The sequence below is a fragment of the Nannospalax galili genome, unplaced genomic scaffold (genome assembly GCF_000622305.1).
Source record: "Nannospalax galili isolate Female #2095 unplaced genomic scaffold, S.galili_v1.0 scaffold398, whole genome shotgun sequence".
In the NCBI taxonomy this organism is placed as follows: domain Eukaryota; kingdom Metazoa; phylum Chordata; class Mammalia; order Rodentia; family Spalacidae; genus Nannospalax; species Nannospalax galili.
In genome coordinates this window covers 488,520-504,611 of record NW_008341813.1, presented here as the reverse complement: position 1 = coordinate 504,611, position 16,092 = coordinate 488,520, and the positions used below count along the sequence as shown (strand labels likewise).

Below are 16,092 nucleotides of genomic sequence, written 5' to 3'. Positions count from 1 at the left end.
AATCCATTGTGAAGTGTCCACCATGCTGGCTTGTGATTACTGACTTTAATAAGGTCTGGTTCTGCCTTTTGAAATAAAACATTAAGACATTGAGAGGCTTTTTTATGATACTGGTAAATCAGAAAGTTATTGGAAAACAAAGGAAGATCATAAAATACAGACAATATAACCAGGGTTGACAGGCCACAGGGAGTCCTTCTGAAGGAGAAGATACTGGGCTCTGAATTCTGATGGAGGAGAAAGATAAATTCAGATAAAGGAGAAAGGAGAAAGACGCACACAAGGCATATGTAAAATAGAATTGTGTGGTCATAGCACCATAAGGAAATTGCAATGGAGAAAGCAAAACACACATAACTGGGAATATGAAGCTGCTAGAAAAGCAACCTAACAAAGACAACCTTGAAAGTGTGCATGCTAGTCTTTCATTTTATTCCATGCATTACAGTCATCAAAAGCCTTTAAATTTAGACGTGACACGGAGACATTTGTATTTTATGGAGAACCTATGACTTCAGGGTTGAAGTGGAGTAGGAAGAGGCTTAGAACAAAGATAGAGACAAAGTAGAAAGATCCAGGTAGGAGACTGTAGGGTGAACTCAGCCAGTGACACTGGGGATTGAGCAAAAGGAGTTAAAGGTAAAGTCAATGTAAATTTTTGAAGAAATACAAGGCATGAGTTGTAGGATTAAAACAGGCAGCTTTCAAGATTTTAGGTGAAGTTGGGTAGGTACATAGTGATGCACAGCACTAGAATATTAGCAAAGTAGGTAGAGATTTGGGAAGGATGGTAAGTTTTCCGGCTTTAAATATGTTGAGTGTGTGGTATGCATTAAGGAAGCGAACAGAGAAATGGATTTGTGCTTCACAGAGAAATTCTTTCACAGAAAGATAAAGTTGGAATGAATTGAAGTACATAAGTAGTTAAACTTAAAGGTAATGTAGAGAAGAGGAAAAATAGGAGATGATGAAGCCCTGGAACCAACCCATAATAAGGTGGAGAAGATGGTGGGATGGAGATCGTGAAAAGAACAAATGGAATGCACGGAAGACTAATTTCAAAGTGACAGATCGACTCAGTCGTTGGCACTACCTAGAGAATAGAGACAACTCTCAAGTTGACAGTTTCACTATATAGGTAATTGAATGGCAGTGTTAGCATCTTTCTCAGGGCAGCATGTGTTTACTCTTATCTGTAAATAAAACTAGATTTATGTACTTCAGATGTGTGGAAGTCTTATCTGTAAACAGATTGTCTCAGAACAGATCTTCCTAGTATCTAACTTCATTCTCTTATGTTGCAGTTTAAGTCACTTTGTTCTTCTGATGAAGATGGTAGCTAGATCTGACAGGGTGAACCAAGAACGGAGGAATCATGACTTTGGTGCCTTTTCACCCTTCCTTCTCCGTGATGTTGATTATGGCCTGTAGCAATTCCAGCTGGAGACTCCCCCAGCCTCCTTTTTTCCTAGTAGGTATTCCAGGCTTGGAGGAAAGTCAGCACTGGGTAGCACTGCTCCTTGGTGTCCTTTACTTCCTTGCTGTAGGGGGCAACGTTAGTATTCTCGCCATCATCTGGACTGACTCCTCCCTGCACCAACCAATGTACCTCTTCCTGGCCATGCTCGCTGCCATTGACCTGGTCCTGGCCTCCTCCACTGCACCCAAAGCCCTCCTCGTGCTCCTGGCACATGATCATGAGATTGGGTACATTGTCTGCCTGATTCAGATGTTTTTCATTCATGCATTCTCCTCCATGGAGTCAGGTGTGCTCGTGGCCATGGCTCTGGATCGCTACGTCGCCATTTGCCACCCTCTGCGTCATTCCAGCATTCTGCATCCAGGGGTCATAGGGCGCATTGGAATGGCAGTGCTGGTGCGGGGATTGCTCCTCCTCATCCCCTTCCCCATTCTACTACAGAACCTTATCTTCTGCCGGGCCACTATCATAAGCCATGCCTATTGCGAACATATGGCTGTGGTAAAACTTGCCTGTTCTGAAACCACAGTGAACAGAGCTTATGGGCTGGCGGTGGCACTGCTGGTAGTTGGGCTAGACGTCCTGGCCATTGGCATTTCCTATGCCCTCATCCTCCAGGCAGTGCTGAAGGTCCCAGGGGGTGATGCACGCCTCAAGGCCTTTAGCACATGCGGATCTCATGTTTGTGTCATCCTGCTCTTCTATGTCCCTGGGATGTTCTCTTTCCTCACTCACCGCTTTGGCCACCATATACCGCATCATATCCATGTTCTTCTGGCCACGCTCTATCTCCTTGTGCCACCTGCCCTCAATCCTCTTGTCTACGGAGTGAAGACGCGGCAGATCCGCCAACGAGTGCTCAGGGTGTTCTGTACAAAAGCTTTGATTTGAGCACATCCTAATCATTTGCAACAGAGGCTCCTGTCAAGGACACAGCCAGGAGCTCATGGCTGGAGTGGATGACATGGATAGAAATCATTCTACAGTAAATTCTACTCCTAGTAGTTGATGCAAAGAATACTAAGAGGCACTTGACTCCATAGTCTATTGAGAGGTATCTGGACATTGGCATTTATGAATATTTTCCCCTTCATCTTACTTTTCCTTCCAATACCCAAATACTCCACCTCTTTTGTTGGCAAGATTTGGGGATAAGAGAACTGGATGGCAACTCTGGGTATGTCATCTTTACTGCCTTCATCCAATGACCGACCCTGCAGCACTGTCTGGAATGGGAATAGAAAGTCACAACCATTGTCTGGTTTAGAGTTCAAAGCCTGTAATTCAATGTGGTGAGCTGTAGACTACTGACTCTGTGTGACAGAGCATCTTTTTTTCTTTATTTTTACTCTTTATTTAGTTTTTGTGCATTTCATATAATAGTTCTTAATCGAATTTACACCCCTTCCCCCATCCATGCCCCCCATACCCTCCACTGGATTTCATGCATTCTGTCATAAATGTTAAGTCTTATCCAGTCAAGCATTTGTACCCATCTGTCCTTTGGTGTAAGTTCATCCACTGGAGTCTGATAGCCTATCTAAAGACCTTTTTATTATTATTATTTTTATTTCATGTGTATGTGTGTATTGCCTGCATATAGGTAAGTGCATGCATGTCGTGCAATGCTCACAGAGGCTGTCAGATCCCCTGGGACTGGAGTTATGGACAGTTGTTAGCTGCCATGTGGGTGCTGGTATTTGAACCCGGGTCTTCTGCAAGAACAGCCAGTGTTCTTAACTGCTGAGCCATCTCTCCGGCTCCTATCTAGAGATCTTAAAGAAGATCTACTCTCTCTCACCCAGAATTAATCAGTTGCCAGTAGTTCCTAGGCTAGGGTTGAGGCCTGCTGCCTATTTCTCTTGTTCTATGCTGAATTTTTGTCTGATTGAGTCCGCATGGGTCTTGTGCATGCTGGACAGAGCCTTTTTAAGGCAGTTGGAAAGGTCACAAAGTGAAATAACACCCTTCATTGTAATATAGATGTTACTTTTACAATTTAAAACAAAAAACTGAATTAGGTACTATATGTAACTTACCCTAGAAATAACAGGATTATCAAGGAAGAATTATATATGTATATAGTGAATTTCTTTTTAAAAGTTTTGTTCATGTTTTAAAATTTATACTTTTTTGCTTAGTGTAAAGAGGGAATAAGACAAAGTATTGAATATATCTGTTTTATAAGTATTAAGTTAATAAAAAGAATTGTGTATTATTTGTATTTAAAAATGTTTCAAAATATAATGGGTTCTAATGTCAGTTAATATAGCATAATATAACATTAGTTAACATAAGTTAATGTGACATAACATAACTAAATATGTTTAGTAAATGTAGAAGTAGTTATATTACTTAAAATGAGTTTCTCTTTCAGAAGTGGATGTCAATCATTTCTGAGGATGGGAACGGGTTAAAAACTCACAAGAGAACTGCCACACCTGGTGTATTGCATCCTGTCTGTTGGACAGCTTCTCTAAGATTAAGTCTTTTCTGTTTTTAAAATGTTACATATTTTGGTTAGTCCAAAGAAGTCCAATTATCATTATATCAAGGTATTGATGCTCAGGTGACAGAAATACACTATTTTTGCATTTTGTATTAGAAATGGTAGAGAGGATGAGTTTTTACTCATCCTCTCCATTCTTTGTAAATTTTGCTCCTGATGAATTCTTTTCTCTTAGAGAGACTGAGCATTCTTTAGTTTGTCTGGCACATGTGGATGAAGTGGGGAGGACTGACATGAATCACGCAAAGAGGAATTACATGGTTTCATTAGGTTGATTCTGTGTCTAGAACTTAAACTCTTCGAGTTGTCCTAAGGAAGCCACAGCTATAATACATATCCATTGGAACATAGTTTTCTTGACCTGAGAGGCATTTTGCTTTGACAGACTATATAAAGGAATGGTTTCCTCTTTCTTATTCTTCATGGCACTTGGTTATTCATGGAATGTGGATATTGTGGTGAGATATGGAACAGCTTTCTTCAATCACAAGATGGAAATGAAGAGTTGAAGACTGAGAGAGCAGGAGAGCCTGTGTCTCAGACGATATCTGGATCACCAACTTGATATCTAGATCATCAACCCTAACTTGAATCTGAAACAGAAATAAACCCACTTGGATTAAGCTGCCATATAATTGGGAATGTTTTTGGCAGCACACTGAATTTGTACCTTAAAAAGTGTATGCTGGGGCTGATGAGATGACTCAGTGGGTAAATTGACTGTATCACAAACATTAGGGCCTGAGTTCAGACCCCCAGAAATCACATAAAGCTGCCCTGTGGCAGCATCTCTGTAATGCCACTGTCCTTCTGGGGGAGAAAGGCGGCACAGACAGGAGACTCTCCAGGAGCATGTGGGCAGGTAACCTCTTGTATGCAGTGGCGAATAAAAGACCATGTCTTGAACAAGATGGTAGGTGAGAATTTACGCCTGAGGTTGTCCTCTGACCTCCACATACATGCTGTGGCATGCTCACAACTGTTACATGAGTGTGTACATGCATATATACACATTATACACACACATATGAAGTATATGCATTTCATCTTGTAACTTCAGGTGGGGCGTGCAGCTACACAAAGTATGTCTCTAACAATTTCATTTTTTAAATGTTTTCAGTTTCTGTTTGCTTAAAATTTTATTTTGTATTCATTTTAAATTATATTCAAATGGCTATCAGCAGATTACATCTTTTTATTTACTATTGAATTTGGGATGTGTTCCTACTTTATATCTAGCATTATTTTTGCCCCATTTCCCTTGATTATCTATGCTTAATATTTATTAATATGAAGAAAATATTTCAATATTATTCCATAAGTATTCAACTAAATGTTAGTGCTCATCCTTTGGATTAATCTTGTCTTTAAAATTTTCTTAGTGCATTTGGGTGTGTATTTGTGTGTAAGTTCACACATGTCACAGTATGCTTGTAGTCAGGAGACAATTAGGTTACTACCTAGTTGCTTATTATAGTTATTAAAATATTTTATTTTTATTTTATGTGTATGAGTGTATTGTCTGCATATGTGTAAGTGCACCTGTTACACACAATGCCCACAGAGGTCAGAAGAGGGCATCAGATCTCCTGGAACTGGAGTTACAGGTGGTTGTTAGCCACCATCTGGGTGCAGGTTCACCTGGGTCCTCTGCAAGAGCAGCTAGTGCTCTTAACCACTGAGCCATCCCTCCAGTCCCCAAGTTGACAATTTTTGAGACAAGTTCTCACTATATAGCCACAACTGGCCCCAATCTCATCACTTCTCCTCCTGTCTCTGACTCCCAAGTTCCGAGATTACAGGTGTGCACTGCCATGCCCAGTCCATCTAGTTTCCTCAGGGTCATTCTCTAGTTCTTACTTCTCAGTGCACTCACTGACTGATTATTCCTGATGTAGTCATTGGTGAATATCTCTTGGGGGTCTGAAAATATGAAGTTAAAGTGAAACCTGTCAGTTTTTAGTATGAGTGTGTGTGTGTGTGTGTGTGTGTGTGTGTGTGTTATGTTTCCTTTACCCCCCAGGTTCAACAACAGAGAAGGCAAGTTGTTAAATTGTTGGCTTCCAACTAGTGTGTTTCTTATCCCCCATATGACCACAAATCCATTTACTTATTTGGCCTGCTCTTGTTTAGAAAGGCTGGCCTCTGGCTGCTTCAGCTGGGCTTTTTGGCCTAATTCTGCCTCCAGTTTGTATGATGGAAGTCTTCGGCAGGAGATCAAAGCGTGAATGAAGGAGCTTCTGGGATGTTTATACTGCTCTACACTTTGCTTTAAAACACTTTTTGACCATGGCTGTGGTTCTCTGTAGCCAGAGATCCTATTGGGAAGCCCCTCTTCACCAGGTTTGAATAATAATGTGACAACTCTTCCCCCCTTTGGGCCTGAGGGTGGGGGTGGTTTCTTTATTCTTCTATTTAAAGCCCTTCTATTAACAGTCCCTTTAAGCTCTTTTCTGTGGAGGAATCCTTTCTTTGTATTCTCTGTTTTTTTTTTTTCAGATCTTGAGTCACAGCAATTTGTACCAAAGTGAGATACTAGGATTGAGTTAGAGTCTTGATGGGCAATTAGTAAAAACATCTTTTCCAGGGAAAAATGAAACATTGGTAAAATGTATGTGGAGTGGAAAGTCAATAAAACAAAGTAACAGCAATATGTGTACCTGGGGTGGTGAGATGCTGTGGTGAGGACAGTAGGGTAGGCTGTCCTAGCGATTTCAGCAACACTTCCTAATAGTTCTTTTACTTTGTGCAAACTGCTTTTTCCTTTGGGGTCTTGGTTTTCTGTTTGAAATGATAACAATACTGAACTATATAGAATTCCTTCCTTCCTCCCTCCCTCCCCCTCTTTCCTGTTTTTTTTTGAAACAGGGTCTCACTATGTAGACCAAGCTGGTTTTGAACTCACAGAGATCCACCTGCCCCTGCCTCCTGAGTGCTCGGATTAAAGGCGTGCGCCACGAAGCTTGGCCTTCATAGAGTTCTTGCAAGACTAAAACTCCATATATAATTAGACTCTCTCTCTCTCTCTCTTTCTCGCTCCCTCCCCCTCTCCTTTTCGTCCTCTCTTCCTCTGGCTCTCATTCTCTCGGTATGCCCATGCTACAATGCATTTGTGAGGGTAGGAGGACAACTTTGTGGAGTTGGTTCTCTCTTTCTACCTTCATGTGGGTTCTGGGAATTGAACTCAAGATTGTCAGGCTTGTAAGGATTCTACCAGCTCCATTGTCCTTTAAATGTGCATAACCATATTTTGATCCCTTAGGTTTGGATGTCAAAGAGGAAAAAGAAAGACATTTAATATATTTGTCAAAGATGAAGTCATAACCTTTACATCACGTGACTATGGGCAACAAAAAATATCTATTGTGATAGGAGAGGCTTTAATATTTCAAATATCCATGCAAAAGGATCTAGGAGATTTTGATTAAAAAATTCCCATGAAGGTTAAGGCAGTTAGATTAAAAATTCACAGGTGCAGGGTTTACAGCAAGAGGGATGGATTCTCCCTTCTGTCCCTACAGAGGAGAGAAAGGATATTATAGACTCTTCTGGGAAACTGAGGCATCTGTATATGACTTTTCTGTTGCCTTTGTAAAACAGTTGGAAAGGTAGTCTGAGAATGGAAGAAATTTAGCACTTGAAAAGAATTTAGGAAATTTAGAAATTGCTTGAAATAGTGGAAGAATGAATTAATATGAGAAGGCTTTTGTAATGAACTTGTATATTAAATGTTCTTCTGAGTTTGGTAGCCATAAGTTTTAATGAAATGGCATGTCTTTGAACATAACTTTCTGCAGGAAGACTGAATTATGTGAGTTAAGGCTCAGATAAAGTAGATCCAGGATCAGTAGTGCCACAAATATAAGTCAGAAAGTGGAGGGAGGCGGGAGTCTGTGGACTTGCTTATGTTTAATCAGTCCTGATTTTTCTCCCCTTCTAGTTTATAATAGAATTGGGAGCATATGAAAATTCTTTCATCCTAAATTTCGTTTCATGTATGGTAAAAAGAGGAAAAATAATGAATTATGTCAGCATCCTTTCCTGAAAAGATTTTTTAAAGCTAAATGTGATTTTATGATTCCTTTATTAATTCCAGATAACTATGTACACCAGCATATGTGTATGGGATATATAATCAGTCAATTTGATTTATCATTACTGCTTGGAAAGTGTTTCGTGGTTTTACAAAACCACAAAATGATTTAATGAAAAATTTAAATACTATTTTCTTTCTGAGCCTTTTTTTCCAGTCTATATTGTTTTTCCAAATTAACTTCAGAAAAAAATTGCCACTAACCTTTGCATTCATTTATAAATAGTCTTCTGTATCTCATCAACTTTTTAGACGATAAAATGTTAGTGAATATTTTAATAGTATTATTTTCTGTTGCTCTAACTGCTGTGTCTTATTGAATATAAATCCAAGTGAAATCTCATTTTAGGATTATATCATGAAACTGTTCAGAAACTACTCCAATGCTCCAGTCTGAATTCTTCCTCATCTGCTTCCCTAACTACCAGAGTTGGTAGGACTGGCTGTCCCTGCCTTCTCTTCCTCCTGGCCATGGGGCCAGTGCCACCCTCCTCATCACCATCTGGCTGGAGGCCTCTCCTCGTGAGCCCATGTGCTACATGCTCAGCCTCCTCTCCATGCTTGACATTGCACTCTGCCTCACGGTCATCCCCAAGGTCTTGGCTCTCTTCTGGTTTGACCTCAGTTCCATCAGTTTCTTTGCTTGTTTTCTCCAAATGTTCATCATGAACAGCTTTCTTGCCATGGAGTCCTGTACCTTCATGGTTATGGCCTATGATCACTATGTGGCCATCCGCAAGCCTCTTCAGTACCCATTCATCATTATTAACCAATGTGTGGATAAGGCTGCTGTCTTTGCCTCAGAATGCTCTGTTGCTTTCTCCTGTCCTCATTTTTATCTGCCCGGCTCCATTATTGTGGGAAGACTGTTATTGAGAACTGCATCTGTACCAACCTGTCTGTGTCCAGGCTCTCCTGTGATGACATCAGTCTTAATAGAATCTACCAATATGTGGCTGGACCTTGCTGGGATCAGATTTCACCCGTGTTTTCCTCTCCTACATCCTTATTCTAAGAGTGGTACTTAGACTCAAAGTGGAGGGGGCAGCAATGAAGGCTCTGAGCACATGTGGCTCCCATTTCATTCTTATCCTCTTTAGCACTATCATGCTGGCTCTTGTTTTGACAAATGTGTCTAGAAAGAGGGTCCCCAGGGACATGCTGATCTTCCTTAATGTGTTCCACCACCTCATTCCTCCTGCCTTGAGCACTGTTGTGTATGGGTTTAGAACCAAAGAATAAAAGTGAGCATTTCAGAAGTTGCTACAGAGAGGGCTTTGAACATAGAAAACGAATTTGCCACAGAAATACAAATTATTTTATCTCTATTTGTATTTTAGCATCTGTTATTCTAGGCAATAAACTGATATACAGACATTGAATTTTTTCCTGTTTAATTGTGTGCATTCATGATCAGGAATTCATGTCATTCTCATCTTAGTCTTTGAGCAAAGTGCACTTGCCTAGATTATATAACCAGCATTTTAGGCACTTAAGTTTTGCTTAGGCATTTACAAATTCAAATTGTCTCATCCTTACAAAAATTCCACATAGTAGCATCATTATCCCATATACTCACCAAGGTCACGTATGGTGATGGGTGGAGAACTGGTCCAGGTCACATATATCTGTCTGACTTTTCAGTGGCATGAAACATTGACATTAGCGTCCTCACACACACATGTGTTCTAACTCTACTGTTCAATCCACAATTCATTCTCTCTCTCTCCCTCCCCCGCCCCATGTTCATCTCTTAAGTGTGCATGGGGAAGCTGGAGGTTGATGTCAGGTGTTTTCCTCTGTTACTTTCCATCTTATTTATTTTTGGGGACAGGGTTTCTGACTGAACCTGTAACTGGCTGACTAGCCTGGCTGACCAGGAAACCTCCAGGATCCTCTTGTCTGGGATTACAGGCACATGCCGCTATACCCAGCTTTTTATGTGAGTGATGGAGTTCTGAACTCAGGTCCACATGCTTGTGCAGCTATCACTTTATACACTGAACCATCTTCTCAGCACCTAGATACAGATTTTATTTGAAAAATCCTGTATGATGGAAACCAGAGCCACTCTATTAAGAGGCCCCTAAAGTCTGATTCTGGTGATTGGATTCCAAAACCATACAAAGCACCAATCCCTTGTTTATTTTTTTAAAATTTTTACTGAGCTTTTAAAATTTCATACTTTTCCTACTCATATCCAGCCCCCCCATCCATGCCTCCCTTATCCCCCCACTGAACCCTATGCACTCAACCATACATGCTGAGTCCTATTCATTCAGGTGTTTATACCCAAATGTCCTTCAGTGTAAATGTGTCCACTGGAGTCTAGTCAGCCCATCTAGTGGTCGTATGTAAGTCATACTCTCCTTCACCCAGCAGCAATCAGTCTCAAGTGGTTCTCTATCTAGTGATGGCCCAACACCTACTTCTCACCTTCCCTTTGAACCCTTGTTTAATTGAGCTGACAGGAGTCTCACGTTTGGCGCCACAGCTGCTGCAAGCTCAAATGAACAAGCATCCAGTGGCCTGGAAGCCTCCACCTCCTTATGTTCATGAACCAGCCCTGGCTCTTACAATCTCCTGCCTCTTCCACAATTGTCCCTGAGCTGTGGGTGGATGAGGTTCCATATAGGAGTCCCATCCTACACTCTACAGCCTCTTATTCTCCCAAACTTGGCCGGTTGTGGCCTTCTGTGTGTATCAAACTCTGATGTACATGGAAGCCTCACTGGTGAGAGTTGAGGGGTGCATTAGCCCTCTCTCTACCCATTATTCTGCTATGTTCCATGAGCCTTGGTTGTAGAGTTTGACTGCAGATGTGCCACATAGTGCTGGGCATCTCCCAGGTGTACCTTCTCTGTGCCTGACCACATGTGCAACTCTGCAATAGCCTCCATCTGTTGCAAAAAGAAGCTTCTTTGATGAGTGCTGTATGGCATGTCGCTGCAACTCTGCAATAGCCTCCATCTGTTGCAAAAAGAAGCTTCTTTGATGAGCTGTATGGCATGTCGTTTTAAGGGAGGTCTCTTCTATCTGGCACTGTGTTCCCTACCTAACAGCTCCCAGGTATACATATGCATTAATGTTCAGACACTCTGTGTATTTCTCATAGGGTTTCTAGGGCATCACTTTTCCCTCTAGGTTTCCTAGTCCCTGAGATTCACTCATCTTTACTCTTTTTTCTCCCATCCTGCTTCCCTCCTCTCTCCCTTCCTAGTCACAGTGCCCGCATTATCCCTACCCTCCCCCAAATACCTCCCGACTCCCACCATCTTTCCTTTCCTGACTTCCCTCCCTCCCCACACTATGGTTCTTTGCATGTCCCTCCCTCCTCTCCTCCCTGCTGATTATTCCCACTTTTCCCACCAATCTCTTGTTTTTATCAAATACCATTATTGTTGTTCTATGAAATATCCCTTTAATGGGGAATTGAAAGATAGTGTATTATTCAACATTAGGGAATAACAAGGACTTGTATGGTGGATGCTGAAGGACTGCTGATGAATTTAAAGAAAAAGTGGTTAAAAATACATTTCAAGGGAATTCCCTTAAAGATTGAGCAGAATGTCATTAAGAGTTGAATGTGTATGAGAGAGAGAGAGAGAGAGAGAGGAGAGATAGAGAGAGATAGAGAGAGATAGAGAACTACAATTTCAATCTTGCATGGTTATGCTTCTGTGGGTTTTATCAGTTCAACTCTGGTTATTCAAGCAAGGGTGGCATAGGCTTCTCTTATGGGCAAAGTCGGAGACTGGCTTGAGTCCTGGCCATGCAGTTGCTCTTGTTTAACTCTGTGAGAGAAATGGTCTTGTAACCATGACACATACATCTTAGTTCTGAACACACAACTACTTATGTGCACCATAGGAAGAAAGTTTTGGAACTTTTGACTTTAAAACTTCCATTTTAATTCTGAAGATCCTGTTTAGTCATAGCTCACTTGATTTCTAATTTCTAGGCACTGCTGTCCTTCCCCACATATTTTCTTCGGATCCCTTGGATATAGCTTACAGTTCTCAAATCACTGTGACCCCAGGACCCTCAGAGTTGTATTCCCTTCACTGTGATGCATAGTCCTTCGAAGGCACTAAAACTGTGGCTGTGACTCAGTTTCCCCCCGAGTGATGGGTACCATAGGATGGGATGGGCAGGATGGAGCTTAGGTAGCTCTGAACACAACCTGCAGCCCAGAGAAGAGATCGAAGTTGGCCAGTATTGTCATCTGCATATGAGCATGGTTTTATATTCTGAAGATGAAATTTGGCTTGTCAAGATAGAACATCACTAAATTTACCTTCTCCCTTAAAACAACTAAAGACTAAGTCAGCACAGAACAGAAATACTTGCATGTCCATGTTCATTGTGGCACTTTAAAAAATAGCCAAATTATGGAAGCAGACTCACAATCCATCAACAAATAAATGGATAAAGAAAATGTAGTATGTGCACACAGAGGAATTTGATTCAGTCACAATAAAATTATGCATAAAAGTGAATGGAATTGGAAATTATTGTGTTAAGTGAAATAAGACAGACTCAGAAAGACAAATATCGCATATTTTGTCCATCTGTGGAATCCAGATTTTAAAACATCTATTTAGACATGGAACTAGAAGGGTAAATATTTGGAAGGCGAAGGGCACTAGCAGGAGGTAGAAGGGGAGAAAAAAGCAAATGAAGAGATTTGTTCAGAATATATGAACAAATGATGAAATCCATCATTTTGTACAATGAACTCATGCTAATAATAAAATATAAGTGTAGAATTAAACAACTATGTGAAATAATAGTTCTCAAGGCACTGGATATGAGGTATTGCAGACATGGATCTCTGAGAGATAGGCAATAAATGAGGCAAGTCCTATTTACTGGAGATAGAAGGTTCTACCTCATTGAACAGAGATTTCAGGACTTAACATGGCAAATGTAAACCAACGTGTATATTGACGGTCCTGCTGTGTTGTTGGAGAAGAGACAGGAACCAGAAGAGGTCAAGACAGTGAGAGTACACAGGACAGAGAACTGCACAGAGAATCCCAAAGATCTCTTGGAAAAGAGCTGGAAAGCTTCCCTATGCATCTGAGGGAACTGGTGAAAAATGCTTGTGAAAACCTCACAAAAAAATTCTAGAGAGCTGTGGACTGAGTTTTCAGAGTTGACTCTATCAAGATATGGGTGCCAGGCTTTTGTCTTTCCCATCAATGAGTTGTTGGATGGAGACTGCCCCAGAGAGGAGTTGCCATTTTAGTGGAGCAGTCCCTTTTCCAAGGGCAAAGCACCAAGAAGAACACATTTAAAAGTGTTCAGCAGTCAGCTCTCTGCCTGCTGGGGAAGACAGCCTACACCAGATGATTCCTGGTTGAACGTAGCCCTGCTGTAGGATTTGTGATGCAGTGGTTATCTTTCTTGAATTGAAAAGAATCTTTCTATAACAAAAAGGTTTACAAACCTGAAATGAATTAGCTATCTTATATTAAAGTAATCAATGGAGGAGATGGTGATAGGACAGGGGCAGGTAATGGATAGACAACAGAGTCACAAAGATAAGATCATAAATAATAGCCATAATATTCTGAATAGTGCGTATACCAATATATTTGAAGATATGTAAAAGCATAAAATATGAATAACTTCAGGTAGAATGCGTTCATTGGCTTGATTGTGACTTCACTTTTGAAATTTTCGTTTAGGCTCTAAGTCTGCTCTGGCCCTATCTCTGAGGGGCTCCTCTGTGTTCCAGATGCAAACCTTCAGTAAAAGTGAGTAGGGCTGTGTAACTAGTATCTCAGAAGAAACACTTCATATCCTGTGTGGTGGTTTGAATGATAAATGTCCCCCATATGTTCATCTATATGGACACTTGGTCTCTGGTTCGTGGCACTGTTTGGAGAGGTTATGAAGCCTTTAGGAAGTACAGCCCTGCTGGAGGAAGTACGTCACTGGGGTTTTGCTCCAGGTTCAATTTTGTCTCTTGTGTTTGCTGTTGAAGATGTGATCTCTCAGTTTCCTGCTCTGGCTGCTTCCTGCCATGCCTCCCCTGCCATTATGGACTCTCCCTCTAGAACCATAAGCCAAAATAAACTTCCCAATTCTGTTATTTTATTAAGCAAGAGAAAAATAACTAATATATCCAGCCGCCCACAAAGTTGTTCTTTCTGTATCTATCATAGATGGTCCCAGTCCTCCTGGGCAATAGAGAAGGCAGAGTTACATCTAACAGCAAGCTGCTACCATAATGTCAGTCCCAATAAAATTTACCAAGAGTATCAGGAGAGAAAAGTTCTGATTATTTTCTACTTTAAGTACCTCTCAGGCAACAAGATCTCCAGGTGGACCAGATGAGCCAATACAAAAATTAAGAAAATTATTTATTATCCAGTAAAATCACTGTCTAAAATCAGTGGAGAATACTGTATCTAAATGTTGGCACATATCTCAAATTATTTCTCTCTTGAGCGTATTCTTGGCTTGAAGTCTGAAACTCTCCCACACCCCTGCCACATTTGTCTCAAGTAAATATTCTATATGTAGCTTTTCCTGTATTTATTATTTCGTTTATATACATCTGCTTTTCATCTTAATGTCACTTTCTGTAATGATGAATTGTGGGAGTCCCAAACTGGAATTGATTGTATTCTTTTCAGCCTGTCTCTCAAATGTGACTTTTTAAATTTAAACTCCAGACTTTTGACATGTCATTGCTCCTGATAATTCATCTCCAAGATGTAGATTTGAAACAGTACCCCTATAGCCTTCTAGCTCTTTTGAACAGTCATGATAATTGGATATCTAGACTACCAGACCATTGGCAGAGTTCCTGACATACTGCTCTTTATCTGTGTTTTTTTCTGACTTTATTCCTTGTCTGTTTGAGATTATAGGGCTATTATTTACTGACTTGAAATCACTTAACCTTTTTACTCTCCTAGTGTTGTAGTTACTCATAAAATCCAAATTGTTTACCTGTGAATAAAAACCTGCTGCCTCTATGATTTTAAACCTATTTGAAAATAAAAACAAATACTGGGTTCATGTAAAATTGATCATTACAAATTTCAAATATAAATTCAGCACCATCAAGAAATCTGCATGAAATCATGATAATGGGCCTTTGTGCACCACACTACCCAAGAAAAAAGAGGCTTACCTGCATCTCTTCCTCACTTCCATCTATTTTTATGGGTCAGCTTTATGTACCAGATTCCTACATTCTAGGCAATTTCCTATCTTAGTTTCAAACCACCCCCTCTTGTACATTGCAATTTATTGTGTAGCAGCTCCACAAACCGGCTTCCCAAAGCCTCAGTTCCTCATCCTCTGAGTCTTTGCTTCCCAAGCCCCCCTGGGTCTAAGGAGGTGAAAATAAAGAGCTTTCACAACACTCATGGTTCATTTACCAAGGGTCCAGCTTGGTTGCTGCGACAGCAGATACATCTGTGAATTCCAGGGCCAAGGACGGAGTAAGACATATAGGAAGAGGCAGGGAGAGAACCAGGAGCATAAGGTAGGCAGCGATCATTTTCTTAAAGGCAGGAAGTAAAGGGAAGCCGGGAGAAGTGGGAACTCTGGATGAATTAGCTCCTGAAATCCTGAGCACCTGTGGAGGGCATCTCCTAGGTGGTCTCTCTGCCCTCTAGTTTTGCACAAGGATGTTCCATTTCTGACTTTGTTGGGAGACAAGGCAAGTAGGGCTTCCTTTTGCCTGGTCAGGAGCAGAAGATGGGATAAGAGTATTGATAGGTAAAAGTTGGGAGAGAGCATGTGGTGGAGAACACAAGCGGATGGAATTCTCAGCGGGATACAGATTTATTTTGCACGGGGCACCTTTCCCTCGGGGAAGGGAAAGATGTCAGGGAAGGGCAGGGAAGGGAAAGATGTCAGGGAAGGGAAATATGTCAGGGAAAGATGTCAGCCCATGGGTTGTGAGCTGGGACTTTGTATATGGGGGCTTTAGGGTGTGGAAGGGGGGAATGTTTGGGGAGAAATCAGGGAGGGGGAAGCGGGTAG

General features: G+C 41.1%; 1 protein-coding gene and 1 pseudogene across 1 annotated transcript; both read left to right on the top strand.

Annotated features, from left to right (window-relative positions):
* The first annotated feature begins 1,344 nt into the window (after nt 1-1,344).
* Nucleotides 1,345-2,392, top strand: LOC103737550 (olfactory receptor 52L1). Its single transcript, XM_008837369.1, has one exon. The coding sequence runs from the start codon at nt 1,376-1,378 to the stop codon at nt 2,369-2,371; it is 996 nt and encodes a 331-aa protein (XP_008835591.1). The 5' UTR covers nt 1,345-1,375; the 3' UTR covers nt 2,372-2,392.
* Nucleotides 2,393-8,612: 6,220 nt separating this feature from the next.
* On the top strand, nt 8,613-9,324 carry LOC103737587 (annotated as a pseudogene).
* The last annotated feature ends 6,768 nt before the right edge of the window (nt 9,325-16,092 follow it).